Source organism: Musca autumnalis, unplaced genomic scaffold, assembly GCF_047663935.1.
Source record: "Musca autumnalis isolate F117 unplaced genomic scaffold, ASM4766393v1 scaffold_1, whole genome shotgun sequence".
NCBI lineage: Eukaryota > Metazoa > Arthropoda > Insecta > Diptera > Muscidae > Musca > Musca autumnalis.
Window position 1 is genome coordinate 188,405,245 of NW_027411644.1, and position 16,711 is coordinate 188,421,955.

Here is a 16,711-nt window from a genome sequence, read left to right on the forward strand (position 1 = left end):
TTGCTCTGGTTGAGTCCTCGAATAATATGTGTGGAGATAGCGTTCTTCGCTGTTATCTCGCTCGCTTAAGAAACCCATCGGCAACTGGGTTGCTATTTGTGACTCAAGCAAGCAAGGTGGTTGAGTCTGTTTCTGTTCCGACGCCGATATCAAACCCAAAAGGTAACAAGAAGGCCAAATAACTTACCCCAAAATCGAGTATGAGAAAGAAAAAAAGTAAAGACCTCTGCACTATGGTTCCGTTGAGTGACGTGTTAGGCGTTGAAACAACAACCACATAAAAATATATGAGAAACGACATGCGTTGATCTGGATGGCGCGGTTATGGTAAACATAATATAATTTTGTGCGACAGCGAATTCAACAGACCGATTGTCCCGATACCTTAAAGATGAGGATAGTCTGTTGCTGGCGTACAGAGTATAGGGAATCTACGATGGTTGGATGCCTGAGAAACAATCGCATTAAGGGGTTATCCCTAGCTGTGCTGGCAAAAAAACAAAATTTTCATAATTGTTTCTGGGAAGACTACCAATATTTTTAGGTAAACCTTTTATTCCTATGAAAGAGCACATCTTAAACTAAATTTTGAATTTTTGTTGTTGAAAAATACGATCACCAAAATATACGAAGATCGGTCTATCCGTTTTCGCGCTATCGTTGGAACCGACTTCAAAAATGGCATTTCGAGGCGTTTTAAGTTTTTATTTCGGTTTACATGAATAAAAAAATATATTTTTGGTAAAATTACAAGGAGTCATATATTCCTGGTCCATACAGGGGCTCTTACGCCGACAACGCAGCTTGTAAAATGGAAATTTGGTGTTGCCTTCGCAACATTCCTCCTTCACGAGTGCACTCGGCCGCACGTCTCTTTGCTTGGTCGATTTTTTTAACGTTTTGTCCACAGCTCGCTCCGATCGAGCTCAAATAAAATAACAATGATTTTGTAACTTCATTAAAAAGATCAATCGCAATATAAGCTGCTAAATTTACAACGAGTGCTCCACTCGAAAGGGTTTTGTGGCAAATGTTCCAAATAAGTTGATTGAAGTTTTCGTTGCTATTTTGATTGAAGTCGCCGACGCATCTTTCGAGTAAATACTCTTTACTTAGATAGTTGTATATAGGTTTAATAGCATCCAAAATATTTGATGGACGTGGTCTGTAATCTTGTATGAAAGCCTCTTTTCTTGCCCGAGCCCGTTGATATGAACACCACGAGTCTTCACCGGTTGGACATCTCTCGTGACGTGGAATTTGTATCGCTTGAACTGTAATGATCAAATGTCGCCCATATTGCCTTATGCATATCGTGAATTGAATTCGAATGGCGTCGAATTGCAAGTCCATAGTAGACAGTGAGCTTGTCAATCAATTTTCCTGTCAACATTCCTTTGCCTCCACGCTTTTTGTTACTTTTTACTAAACTTCGAAGGCGGGACCCCATACGCTTTTGGACGTGTCCGTTACATACCTTCTTTACGACTTCTGCATCGCCATATGGATTATTCATTCCTTCATTCTTTATTAAATAGTTAGTTACATTATTTGTCTTATATTCATTCTATAATACATTGCACAGATGTGGCTTCGCCTTATATCTAAAGCATTATATACATTCATATATTGAAAAAATATTAATCATAGATAAAGTTAATTTGCATGAAGGAAAACTATTAGCAAAAACCTTCTACACTAAAGACAAAAAAAAAAAGAAAAATAATAATATAAAATTATTTATAAATCATTCTGCATAAATATTTGATATTAATGGATTATCAGAAAGCAAGCATTTTTCACGAAATCTGCTTATATTATTATTATATACGTTGCTCATGATATGTAACCAATCAGTTGGGAAATCCCAAGGTAATTTTAGAGCCATTTTAATGACTTTATTTTGTGCAATTTGTAAGCGCTTAATATGCGACTTAGCACAATTTCCCCACACAGGACAACCATATAAAATAATTGCTTGGAAGATCACCTTCACAATTATTATTTTATTTGAGTTGCTGAGCAGTGAATTTCTGTTCATTAAAGGATAAAGAATTTTTTTGTACATATTAACTTTATCTATAATATGGGTAACATGACAATTAAAAGTTAATTTTTTATCAAGAAAAATTCCTAAATATTTTACATTATCCAACCATGATATACTGTTGCCTGTTATGACCAGATTATGTGTTGGTAAAAAGCAAGCTTTTCTTTTTCTACTGAAATATATTGCTTGTGTTTTGGAAGAATTTACTTTTATTCTCCATTTATTGTAATAATCAGCAATTAAGTCGATAGCACGTTGCATATTTGTTAAGATATTTTGACTTAGGACATCTGTGTAAAAAATTCCAACATCATCAGCATAAGATGCTAATTTACAAGGGGATAGAAGAGGCATATCAGAGCAGTATATGTTGTACAAAATAGGACCTAATACAGACCCCTGAGGAACTCGTGCTGTGATGCATTTTAAATCAGAAAAGGAATTATTGACAGAAACACAAAAATGCCTATCAGTTAAAAAGTTTTTAATCATGTTTACTAGGTATAGAGGAAACTGAAAGTGGAGCATTTTTAAGACTAAGCCTCGATGCCAAACACTGTCGAAAGCTTTCTCAATATCAAATAAAACTAAAGCTGTGGACATTCCAGCACTTAAACCATTTTTAATGTCAGTACATATACGTTTAACTTGATGTATAGTAGAATGACAGTTTTTAAATCCAAATTGCTCATTTGGTATGATTTGCTTATCGTTTATAACTTCTGATATCTTTTGCTTGATAATCTTCTCAAATATTTTGCCAAGAGTGCTGAGTAAACTTATTGGCCTATAATTTTCAGGTTTATTTTTTGTTTTACCGGGTTTGGCAATCGGGATAATTTTTGCTGTTTTCCATGAGCTTGGAAAATATTGAAATTTAAGACAGAAATTAAGTAGCTTTGTTAAGTATAGTTTAGCATATACAGTTAGATGCTTTATGATTTCGTTACTAATTTCATCTAGACCACAAGCTTTTCTTTTGCCTAGGGTACTTATAATACCTTCAAGATCGTCAACTGTAATTAGTTCAGAGTTGGGTGTAACAATATCCAAACTCTCAAAGTTCACTATAGTCTCATTTACATTTTGAATATGTTCTGGAATTCCAATATTATCACAAATTCTATGATTTGCACTAAATGTTTTTGCAAAAGCATTTGCTTTGTCATCATCTGCTACCAACGTTTTATCTTCAAATATCAAACTATGACAACATTGAGTTTTCTTCTTTAACAATCTAGATACATTCCAAAACGGCTTGGATCCTTTATCTAGAGTTTGTAGCAATTTATTCTTAAGTTTGATCAGATTTATTATGTAATTTGGGAGTTTGCAGTACTTCGCTTGAGGTAAATATAAAGGTACAGAACGTCTTACACCTTCAAGTAGAGTACTTGTAAAGTAATTGACATGATCATCAATATCAGCACATATATCAACATTAAAATTAGTGTTTTGAAATTTAGAATCAATAATTTCTTTGAATAACACCCAATTGCACTATAGGTCAAACGGGCCATTTTATTGGCCATAAATCTTAAAGTTAAAACAAGTATTTGGTTTAAGTTAATATATCGTTTTTAGATTCAGGGAGACAAATGGAACAACGTGGGCCAAAAAATTAACCCTTTATGGACCAAATACACAACTGGTACCTTAACCCTTTGGGGACCAAAAACTGGAAGGTCTGTTATTTGTCTATAGAATTGAAGGCATCGACGTCCGATAAGTTCAGAAGCCTTTTTGTTGTGTTTCGTTTTAGTTTTAATGTGAATATGCCTTAAAATTATTACCTTGAAAATCGCACAATATGATGTGACATATTTTGACTATAACTGTATATATTTATAAAAGATTTGTAAACAATTTGACTTTAGAACACAGCAGAATGATGTAGACTCCAATTTGGCTAACATTATTTGGTAAGAGGTTTAACCCTGACTTCAAAAAAAATCATTATTATGGAAAATATGGTAACCTAAAAAAGTTGTATAATTCTTGTTGAGCAAATTTACGCAAAATCACATAAAATTTTCTGCATTCGGCACGAGTTAATAAACCAATTTCAATTTTCACTTTCATTGCCGAACGTTGCCGAGACTTTAAAAGCGTACAAAACCTCAAAATGTTCTACTTTCTTCGAAAATTCAAAGTTAACACCCATTTAATAACTATTTATACACATAAATGATGATAGGAGGGCATTTTTGATAAATATATATCAGATACTTTCTAATCAAATCGTTACTTATGCTAATATTGTGATTTTGTTTCACCATGAACGTATACAAGTAAACATATTTCGTTAACATGTTTTTAAAGATGTTTGGATAATACATATTTGGCAGCCTACCATGTAACGGTATAATTTCTCTCACAAAAACAAAATTTATTCTTATTATATTTGAAGTGTTTCTTACAAGAAAGTAACACAAAATAAGTGAAAATACAAAGTGCGAAATCTGACTTTTGGCCAGTGAAATGGGCTGTTTGACCTATAGTGAATTGGCGCGAGAAAAATTATACTTAAACAAATTGGACGGTTGATGAGTAGCAGAGAGATCAAAATGGATTGGCAGGTGATCTGAAGAAAGGTCATTAATTGTGTGAGGGTTGGATATTAATTGTGGAATATTAGTTAGAATTAAATCTAGAGTTGACGGATTACATCCAGAAGAGGCAGGTATATAGCTAGGACTTCCAGGATATGTTATTGTAAATGGATACAGAGGAGTTAAATCATTCAGGATATTGCCCCAGACGTTAGCTCTTAAACAATTCCAATTACGGTGTCTAGCGTTTAGATCACCACAAAAAATGTAATTTGAGCGTGTATTAACAATTTTTCGTAAATCAGCTTTATATGCACTACGAGTTGTGCTATTGTTCAGTCCTCCAGGGAAATAAATACTGTATAGTTTGACAGAATTAGTATTATTCAATTTTATCTCAATCCCCACGTTTTCAATCAATTGTGTTGAAATACATGGAACATGTTTAAAATAAATGTTACTTTTAACAAGTATTGCAACACCACCACCGTTTTGCTGATATCTATCTTTTCTTACACATTTATAATTAGGTATATTAAATGTATCTTGATCATTAAGCCAAGTTTCAGATAAGCAACAAATATCAACATGGTTGGATATAAGAAAATTAGTAAATTCAATAATCTTGTTGCGGATACTACGGGAGTTCCAAAATATTATTTTTAAGTTTGAAGAAATCATTATTTATTGTTGTAAACAAATTTAAATGCTAATTCGGCAACAACATTAAATTGTTGCTCTCTCGTTGTACAGGTACTGAGTTTTGAGATCATCTCTGTTGTTAGATGTAAAAGTTCTTGCTCACTAAAGAGATTGGTAGCAGCATTGTTGTTGTTGTTATTTCTCCAATTATTGTTTACAATAACGGGAACCTCGGCAGACTTTCTCAAGTTAGGGAAATTTTGAGAGGTAGTGGTGAATTCAGCACTCTTTCTCTTGCTGTGGTGAGTTTTATTTGCAAGTTACTCTCTAATTTGTAGGTATGACTCTCTGTTTGGACAAATCAGTAGATTTGTGATTTTTGCCACAATTAGCACATAGGATTTTATTGTTGTTTGTACACTCAGCAGTAGTGAGGTGTTTATCAGCACAGTTTGCACAACGTATACCAACGTGACAACCTTTCTCTCCATGACCGAACATTTGACACTTTCGACATTGAACTGGTTTGTTTTTTATTCTCCTTTGGTAGTCCCACGAGATAATAACTTTAAAGAGAGATCGAACATTCTTTCTCAAATCTTGGAGTTTTACAGAGCCCCTTTCAAGGTGAACAATGTATAGAGTATCAACATATTCTCCGAATTTACGTGTAACTTCTTTAACGTCAATGCACTTTAAACCGAGTGAGATTAACTCGTTTTTAACCTCGGTGCTTGTTTTGTTAGCAAGTTTGTGTATGACAACTTTGAAAGGTTTATTGTTTTTGTGATCATGAGTGAAATATTTATAGTTTTTTTCTTGCAAAGCTACAATAATCTTATTGTAAGATTCGTTTGAATTACACATGATTTTCATTCATTTTCATCATTAAGTGTTTGTATGATAACATCACTATTTTTAGTCAACACTTTAATTGGTGAAATTTTATTATTTTGGCCGCTATTTTGCTGTTCACTGTCCATAGCAGTTGTAGAATTATCATCATCGTCATTGTCTAACATTTGTAATGGGGTCCAGAAATTACTTCTGGACCCAGTTTTACGTTGTTTTGATGAAGGCATTTGCACTTCATCATCCAAACAGGAGAGATGATTGCGTTTGGGAATGTTAACTTTTTTTAATTTCAAGAGAGCGAGAGTTAGTATGCACGTCTGGCACTTGCGAAAGCCTAAGCAAGACTGTCCATATGGATTAGAATTTAATAGAAATTTCAGGGAAATCCCAACATGTATCCATTGTGAGGTACATTAAAATTATGCAAAAAGAATTGGTATAATAAACCAATAAAGTACGCCTAAACACACAAACCACTACGGGTTCTCCACTTTGAAAGGTCATATCTCAGACAATTTTGCTCCGATCGACTTGAAATTGTTTGCGGCACACTCTATACAACCTGTACTTCAAAATAAGCCAATATTTTTTTTTTTTTTTTTAGATTTTTTGAAATAGACAAGTAGGGATAACCCCTTAATAAGTCAAACCAAAGGTCACTGTTACACAGACAAATGATAAAAGGCCTGCTGAGTGAAAGGCTTTGTCTTTAAAGAATATATTTTTGGTTTGGATTTTTCTTAATATGTTTGGAGCACCAGCAGTCCAAAATTTTAGGAATATTTTAGAGTGATCAACAGCTTGGAACACGTGGCTCTTTTTTCGATACATCTGTAGAAAGAAAGACAGCTGAATCTTTGAAGAATCGTCTATAGTCTGAGGCCCATTTGAAGGGTCTTCTATTATTTAAGTAGCAAACAGGGGATTGTTCTAATAAAAGTAGTAAATGTCTTGGTGAGGGTTTCTTCAGTAGAGGAGAGATATTTAGTTAAACAGGGATCTTCTTTTAATATATAGTCACTAAAAGAGATAGCCATGTGGTGAGCAGCAGGCCCATTCTGTAACTTTTATCGATTGAAAAGTTGTTAAAATTTCTTTCATTTTGTAACAACCACAAAACAAACAAATGAAATTATTGTAAAATAAACAATAGGTAAAGTTGTTAAAAAGTTACAAAAAATAACGCCCCAGGCCACCTTAGAATAATGTGAGATAAGATTTTCCATTTCCAAATATGGTATTTCTGCATCCTTATAAGGTATAGGGCGATGTTATTAATTTTTAAAAATATTTTTGGACCAATAGTGGATTTTTCAGAATTTTTTTTGACCAAAAGTGTGTTAACGCCGGGAGCAAGCGTGTCTTCTTTAACCTAACACATACATACGTTCGTATACATTTTATTTGAAAACCACGAGTTGATAACCATTTATTGTTATTAAAATAATACGTAATAGTTTTAAGTTTTCCATTGTAACGTTTCGAATTCTTTAATTGTTATACAAGTCTCAATAAACTTCAACTTGACCAAAAGTGGCTTTTATAGATTTCTGGATCTCTTAACTTTATTTGAACCTGGAAAAAATTCATGGGCTTTACATCTGGGTGTCACCTCTTATGGGGTTTCTACACGGTATGTTTTTTTACATATTTGTGCATACCAACTGCCACTTTTTACAAATCTGAATTTTGTACACATGGTGTGAACCATACAGAAATTTCAATGCGTCAAAGTGGTATGTGCAGGAATTCAGCGGAATATATTAACTTCCTGAGAAATTTGAGGAAAAACGTGCATTAATCGAAGTCCAGGAAGGAATATTTTGCTCAATAACAACTCTAAAGCTTTCTTGCGTCTCAAGATTTGCAATCTGAAACTAATTTTGTGTTTTTTATAAAGTACAATACCTAAAAACGCAAAAAATTAAGCAAGGGTCAGCTTTAACGAGGTATATAAGAAATGGCATTTGACCCCCAAAAGTTATTTTCTTTTCTCTAAAATATATCTCAGACACCCAGAGACATTCGCCAAAATTAAAAGATGTATACATTTTGCTATTAATTCCATAAATTTTACTATAATACTCGTATTTCCTTGGGGTGTATGTATACTTTTCTGTATTGTGAAAATTGAATTTCTTCAATTGTAATAAATATAGGCATTAGATTGAAATAAATTTGTGTAATTATGGTTATTTTGTCACCAAGGAGCCACACAGTGCAGTTGTTGATGTAAAAAACCCAACGATTTAGCCAAAACTGCATTTTTGTAGGGTGTATGTATAATTTTCTGTGTCACTGTATGTATATTTTTCGAATAGAACGCGCTCTATTCTCGTCTGTACAGCCAAAGGTAAGCAGCTGTTTTGTTTGTATGCGATATAAATAAAGAAAACAACAGACAACGAATGAAAAATAAAATTTTGCCGTGCAGAAGGAATTACATATGTGCGAAAAAAATGACAGTTGCTATGCATGAATATGTAAAAAACATACCGTGTAGAAACCCCATTAAGGGATGTTGGTTGGAAATAGTTTTTTACGTAACTTTGCATTTTACATGTTCTTGTCAGAGATTGTGTGCAAGAAAATATCGTTGGCAACTCTTATATACCACTGGCCACCTGTTGTTGAAATTCGAAATTAAAAACCGTTCACATTTTTTCCATCAGAAATAAATTTCACCTTTTTAACACGTTCGCGGACGTGATTGCTATAGCATTCCGATGCAAAATGACGTGAATGCTATAGCATTCACATTGTCAGTCAATTTTTGTTCATTTACTTGTATACAATCTTAAGTTTTGGTGATTAATATACATAATACGATTTATTTCAACAAGATACATTCTATAATAAATAAAAATAATAATAATAATCAATAATTAATAAATAAAAACAAAAAAACTAATTTCGTAAATAATTGGGTGTCATTTTTTTCAACCCTCTGAATTTGCTTGCGTCCGCGAACGTGTTAAAGAATAAATTCACCATCTCATGATTCTTTTGTTCTCTTTCCATAGAAACACTCAAAACAAGAATACAGTTCCGCCACTGTGGAGAGTACAACATCGCCATCTAGTAACTATAGTGAAGAACCATCACTTAAGCAGGCAACTCTCCATGGGCAACCACAACAATTGCTAGTAAAGACACAAACCGTAACACAACAGCAGCAGCCTGCAGAACCAAAAACAGAAACTATGACAGCAGCCAGCACTGTTTCACATGACGATGAAGATGATGACGACGAGGAGGATGATGAATATGTATGTTAAAAATTTACAACCTTTTTCTGAATATAAACTCCCAGTGAGTTTTGTATTTTTGTCATTTCAAATTAAAGAGGAGAGTGATAAATAAAACTACGGGGAATTTACGTTCAGAATAAGATTGTTAATTATTTATAATTAAGAACTATGATTAATTTATATGAATTTCTGCAGGATCAATCTGAAAGACGTGTTGGTTTCCAAGTTGAACATGATGAGGAGGAAGATTTCCGTAACAGACCACCGAAATTACACAGAAGGTATGTAGTAATAAATTAATAATAAAATAGGTATTTTAATACGAATGTTTTATCTTTTCACCCCCAGGGATACTCCTCATCATTTGAAGAACAAACGTGTCCAACACAGCATCAGTAACAAGAAAGATCATGAAATTCTCACTAATGCTTTGCAACAAGAGAAGAAAGTACAACAGCTACCCACTGTTGTACAATCTCCAATTGCTGAAAATCCTTCAGAAAATGAGTCAGAATTACATGAGACAAATGCCGTGGCTCCAGCTCCATTTGATGCATCACTTTCGCCCATTCCTGCAAAACCACAAGCAGTTGAAACCGCCCATCCAGCAACAGCAGCGGCCATCAATGCTGATGGTGAGTACGCACAACAAAAATTACAACTCAATGTCAATTGAGTTGATTATGGTGATGGGTCATAATATTTTTAAATTTTTATGAATCAACTGTATTTTCCTCCTTACATCCCGATTTCTCCCACAACTACCACCTACCCTTTTACCCATTGTTATTCTTTTATAAACAACATTTTCCTTATAATTCAACGGAGAATTTATGACGTATTTATATTTTAATGATAATAAGAGTCAAAGTCCATTTGATAAAATGAAGCGAAGTATGGTGAAGGTGTATCCTTTGAATTTTTTTATTGTTTTTCTTATGTTTAAGTTTATTGTGTTTTTGTTCAATTTGTAATTATTTTTATTTTGTATTGTGTTTTGTTTCTTTTGCTTAAGTTAATGTTGTGGGTTTTAGAAAGTATTATAATTATTATTTATTCTCTTTAATAATATTTTTAAGTTTTCATTTTATTTTTTTATATATTTTTTTTTTTTTTTAATTTTTGCTAATAATTGTTAATTGTTTTCCCTTTCTAATATTCATTAATAAATAAATGAAAAGTTGCTTATCTCATTACCTTGACTACAAATTAAGAAATCTTTTTTATTTGTATAACACTGAATTTGTTTTGAAATTGGTTTACATTACAATGGATCCTTATGAAGGCCTTAATTTCGAATTGAGTGTATGTTTTGAAGAAATACATACTATATGTGGTTGGACTTACGACTTTCATCAAAATCTACGCCGGTTTCATTAGCCAAGCTTATGCAAACAAATTTCCAAAATAAGAAATGCTTTTAATATATACCGAGCAGGCGATTTTACCACAAATGTGATGACTTTATTACAATCTCATATCTCTGGGTAATATTTTGATGAGCTTTTCTTGAAGATTAGAAAAAATCATACATATAAGATGATTCGATAAGAAAAACTCTCATTTTGAAATTTTATATTTATTTTGAAATTTATGCATTTTTGAGCTATTTTAATTTTATACCTTCCACTATAATATGGAGGATATAACTATATTTGTTATTCCGTTTGCAACACATCAAAATATTCGTCGGAGACCCTATATAGTATATGTATTCTTCTTGTTGTTGTAACAGCATGAAACCTATGTAGAAGCATAGGTTTCATGCTGGGTTGGCAGCCGCTGGCCGAAACACTATGGTTTCGGGTCAATTCGGTACGAAAGAACCCGCTGCCGTGGGATTGTATTCTTGGTCATCGATATAACAATGTTTGTCTGTCCGTCCGTCTGTGTGTAGAAATCAAGATTTATATTTTGAAGGAATATTCCAAAGAAAATTGATATTTAGTCTTCCTTCAGGGTATGATATTTAATCTTCCTTCAGGGTATGAAAATTTCCACCAGAAATTTCATATAGCCCCCATAGAAGGTACCTCGCGACTTTTGATATTTTTAAGGTTGTAGCCTCAATATCCCACCGAAATGGCTGAAATGTGGCATTTAGTCTTCGTTGTGGGTATAAAACATTCAAGAAGGGAATTATCAGCATAGATCCCCGTCTTCATATAGCCCCCATAGAACAGTCCTATCCGATTATTTGTTGAATGTTTCAGCGTCACTTTCAAACCGAAATGGATGAAATTTTACATTTAGTCTTCTATGAGGTTATAAAACATTCCAGAGGAGAATTATTAGTATATGTCCAAATTTTCATATAGCCTCTAAAGAATGGTACCTACCGGTTTTCGGTATTTTGAAGGTTGTGGCCTCAACATCCAACCAAAATGGCTGAAATTTGGGGGTATAACATTTTTCACCTGAAATTTGTCGGTATAGGTCAGCGTCTTTATATAGCCCTTCGTAGAATAGAATCTCCCGATATTCGGTATTTTGAACATTTTAGCCACATTATTGTACATATTAATACATCCCTTGCTAAAAATCTGAAAGTATAGCTCCCATATAAGGGTATGGATTGTAGTCGGGCCGATTGGTTATTCTTTTTTCTGTGGGTCTTTAGAGCTTTTGGGTAGTCATTCAGGGTTACAGATAGTTTTTAAAATCTTCAGGGCGGAACAATTGACTACGGAACCAATGATACGCCCATGATTAAGAAGAAATAAACATATAACAGATTTTAAGAAATTTGTTACGGGTTTTAGGCATCACGATTCCCACAGATTGAACAACTCGAACACATTCTGCAGTCCGTCTGCGATTGTTTGAACTTTTCCATCATTCAATTTGAGCGCAGCTAACTTAATTTCTATAGATTCATTTTTGATTACCCAAATCGAAATTTTCTGGCCAAAACTATTTCAACGTCCAGTTGGTTTTGAAATTGATTATTATTTTAAGTTTTTATACCCAACACCACTCTGTGTGGGAGGGTATTATAAGTTGCTTTTGTCCAAAAAGTTTGTATCGCATCGAAATAATGGTCGTAGACCCATACTTATATATACCAAAATGAATGTCTCGACGAGTTACAGGTCGCAATTTTGATCGGATCGTCACCAAATTTTGGGTGTTGATGAGGCTCCCGGAGCGGAAGAAGCCTATTGGTGATGGTCGGATAATATTCAGGGCTCGGAATGGGCAAAAAACTTATTTGGAGAAAAAGTCAACGTTTTATTTCAAAGCTCATATCTCCGCATATGTAAGGGGTATATCAAAAGCAAAGCTTGCAAATGAAAGTAGAATATCCCATCTTTACAATGATAGTGGCCAAATAACGGAGATATAGCAATAGTCGGTAATACATCCCATTTTTCGTTTTTTTTTTTCGAAATCGCGCTACAGGTCGCAATTTTGTTCGGATCGTCACGAAATTTTGTGGGTTAATAAGGGTCCCACGGAGGAAGAAGCCTATTGATTTTGATAATGGTCGGATAATATTCAGAGGTCGGAATGGGCAAAATTTTTTTTGGAGGAAAGGTCAAACGTTTTATTTCAAAGCCAATATCTCTGTTTCTTTAGGAGGTATATCAAAAGCAAAACCTAGAAAGTAGAAAACATCACCTTTACAACGATGTAAAGTAGGTTGTCATAGGTGGTCAAACAACAGAGATATCGTAATAGTCGGTAATGCATCCCTTTTTCCGATTTCGTTGTAATCACGCTACAGGTCGCAATTTAGATCGGATCGTCACGAAATTTTGGAGGTTAATGGGGGTCCCAAAGAGAAAGAAGCCTATTGATTTTAATGATGGTCGGATAATATTCAGGAGTCGGAATAAGCAAAAAGCTTATGGAGAAAAGACAAAGTTTTTTTGCAAATATCTCCGCTTCTGGTTGGAGTATTCCAAAAGGAAAGCCCGTCAATGGAAGAAGAAAAGATCTCCTTTATATTGATGCAAAGTATGTTGGCGTAGTGGGCACACAACTGAAATATCGCAAAAGTCAGTAATATATCCAATTTTTTGTAATCACGCTACAGGTTGGAATTTTGATCGGATAGTCACAAAATGCTTGGGGATAGATGGGGGCCCCACAGAAGAAGAAGCCTATTTATTTTGGTAATAGTCGGATAATATTTAGGGATCGGAATGGGGAAAACTCATGTGGAGACAAATTCGAAGTTTTATTTTTTGTCAATATATCAGATTTTAGTAGGGGTATTCCAATCGCAAACCCTGTCAATGGAAAAAGAAAACACTACCTTTAAATTGGTGTAAAGTAGGTTGGCGAAGGTGGTCAAACAAGGGAGATACCACAATAGTCGGTAATACTTCCAATTCTTCAATTTTTTGCAATCACGAAATTTTGGTTGCTTATGGGGGTCCCAGAGAGAAAGAGGCATATTATGTTTGGTGGTAGTCGGATTATATTCCCTAAAATAAATGTTTACCAGTGAAAAGTTTATGCACAGGGATAGTGGTGTACGGTATCACATGGTAGGCCCCGTCCCGACTATAGCCTTTGCTCACTGTTTTTTTTTTATAATTTTGAATCTTCAAAAAAATAGTTTTGGCCAAGAATTTTCTGATTTCCATAGCCTGATACTCAAAGCTCTCAAGATGTTTGTCGTCAAAGTGCATGCTCCACTTCTCCAGAAAAAACGTATCAGGTACTTCCTCACTAAAGCACCTTTCGTATAAATATCCTTGTGGATTCCTGACTAACATGGAATTGGAATTTAAATGTCCTCGGGGGAAAGCTGGTGCTACACAGTTGCTGCTTTGTGGAACCACAGCTTTGGGCTTAAAAGAAAGCGCCTTGAAATATCTATACTGCTGTCGTATGAGTCCGTGCTAATTTCGGAACAATCAAGTATCGTTGTTCTGGTTAAGTCCTCAACTGATATGCATGTGCATCTAGTGTACAAGATGATTGTCGGCAACTGGATTGTTATATTCAATGCTGGGAAGGAATACAAATTCATCAGCCTTTGCTACTGGTGATAAGAGTGAAATCGAAATACAGACACTAATTTTGCTGACTTGATCAGCTTCAGTAAGAGGGTTAACCACGATTTCGATTCAATTCGAGAATCACGTGAATGGTTGTCCACAGTTTGAGGACATTGGTAAGCTCATTCAGCTGTTTCTGTATTACCACGAATATTACATCAGAGCTTAACTCTTTGGCTGAATGTGTGTTACGGAAGGCATTTGCATCATCATTAAACTGTGGTGGTACTTCCACCTTCCACACCGAAAAAAGATAATAGTCATCCCAGCAAAATTTGAAGGAAGGGGTTCCATGCGATGACGTGGTTTCATGGCATCTTTTACATTGGTTAAAACGAAGTCATGAAAGAATCGATCTTTTCATTAGCATTTGAACCAATGCAAAGAAAGTCGTGAAAGATCCGATGTGTTCATCAGCATTTCAACCCATGCAAAGGAAGTCGTGAATGATCTGATCTTTTCATCAGCATTTGCACCCATTCCATCTATCTAATAGAGATGAATTTTGAGTTTTTATTTATATAACTTTTTATACCCTACACCACTATGTGGGGAGGGTATTATATATACCAAAATGAATGTCTCGACGAGCTGAGTCGAACCTTGTAATCACGCTACAGGTCGCAATTTTGATCGGATCGTCACGAAATTTTGGATATTGATGTTGGTCCCGGAGGGGAAGAAGCCAATTGATTTTGGTGATGGTCGGATAATATTTAGGGGTCGGAAAGGGCAAAAAACTTATGTGGATAAAAAGACAACGTCTTTTTCCAAAGCGAATATCTCAGCTTCTATATGGGGTATACCAAAAGCAAAACCTGACAATGAAAGTAGAAAATATAACCTTTCTAATGATGTAAAGTTGGTGCTCATAGGTGATCAAACAACGAAGATATCACAATACTAGCAAATAAAACCCCAATTTTCATTTTTGCGATTTTAATTATATTGACGAATATCACAGCTTTGGTTGGAAACTTTCCAAAAGCAAAGCCTGACTATGAAAGTAGAAGATCCCGTCTTTACAATGATGTAAACTAGGTCGGCGTAGGTAACCAAATAACGGAGATATCGCAATAGTCGGTAATATATCCCATTTATCAATTTTTTTTGGAAATCACGCTACACGCCAATTTTGATCGAATCGTCACTAAATTTTGAGGGTTAATGGGGGCCTCACAGAGGAAGAAGCCTATTGATTTTGGTCATGATCGGATAATATTTAGGGGTCGGAATGGGCAAAAAACTTATTTGGAGAAAAGTCAACATTTTATTTCAAAGCCAATATCTCTGTTTCTTTAAGAGGATATATCAAAAGCAAAACCTGGCAAGGAAAGTAGAAAATATCACCTTTACAACGATGTAAAGTAGGTTGTCGTAGGTGGTCAAATAGCAGAGATATGGCAATAGTCGATAATGCATCCCATTTTCCGATTTTTTGTAATCACGCTACAGGTCGCAATTTTGATCGGATCGTCACGAAGTTTTTGGAATTTTATGCGGGTCCCACAGAGGAAGAAGCCTATTTATTTTGGTGATGGTCGGATAATATTCAGGAGTCGGATTAAGCGAAAAGCTTATGTCGAGAAAAGTCAACGTTTTTTTGATTAAAAACCAAAATATGTTTGGTGGTAGTCGGATTATGTTCCCTAAAATAAATGTTTACCAGTGAAAAGCTTATGCACAGGGGTAGTGGGGTAGGGTATCACATGGTCGGCCCCGTCCCGACAATAGCCTTTGCTCACTTGTTTCGAAATATACATATATGATTAATTGTCTGAGACTCGAAGTCATAAACAACGTTGTTAAAACTCTCGTCGTTATGATAATGTCATTGCAAAGGGTTGGTGAAAATGACATGCCAAAGCATTGGTGAAAATGCATTCGTGTAAATGACATGCTTTGGATCCAAAAATGAATAGCATCTTTTGGGGTCCACGCTCATATAAAATTCATCGATGAAGATGCTAAAAAGATGACATGTCAGCTCACTTGCACCCATGATTGAATGGCATCTTTGGCATCGAATATTTTACTGGGACACTTATCTTTATCCTGCCACTACCGGAATGCTCGACTAAAAGTCTGTTCATATGAAAAGCCCCAAAATGAATTCTGAATTCTGAACTCCTGAACGTGTTAATAAAACCCAATTTATTGAGGCATCCTTAATAAAAGCTATGCTTTATAAAAAATCTTCGTTTGGCAAAGAATGATTCTATTCTAGGGAAAATCAATTCTCATTTCTTAAATTATTAAACAAATATTCCCTTAAACAAAAATCATGTCATTTAATTGTGGGTCAAAACAAATCTTTTCTTCTTAATTAGACACTTCGTCATATGTTTT

The 16,711-nt window shown here is 34.5% G+C and overlaps 1 protein-coding gene across 25 annotated transcripts in view; it reads left to right on the plus strand.

Moving 5' to 3' along the window:
• Positions 1-16,711, plus strand: part of LOC141388847 (protein lap4-like) — a 667,534-nt gene that overhangs the window by 252,236 nt on the left and 398,587 nt on the right. For all 25 annotated transcript variants that reach the window (XM_073959312.1, XM_073959313.1, XM_073959314.1 and 22 more), the window contains 3 exons: positions 9,123-9,368; positions 9,546-9,631; positions 9,699-9,985. In XM_073959312.1, coding sequence (XP_073815413.1) covers positions 9,123-9,368; positions 9,546-9,631; positions 9,699-9,985 — 619 coding nt within the window. The remainder of the gene's footprint in view (positions 1-9,122; positions 9,369-9,545; positions 9,632-9,698; positions 9,986-16,711) is intronic.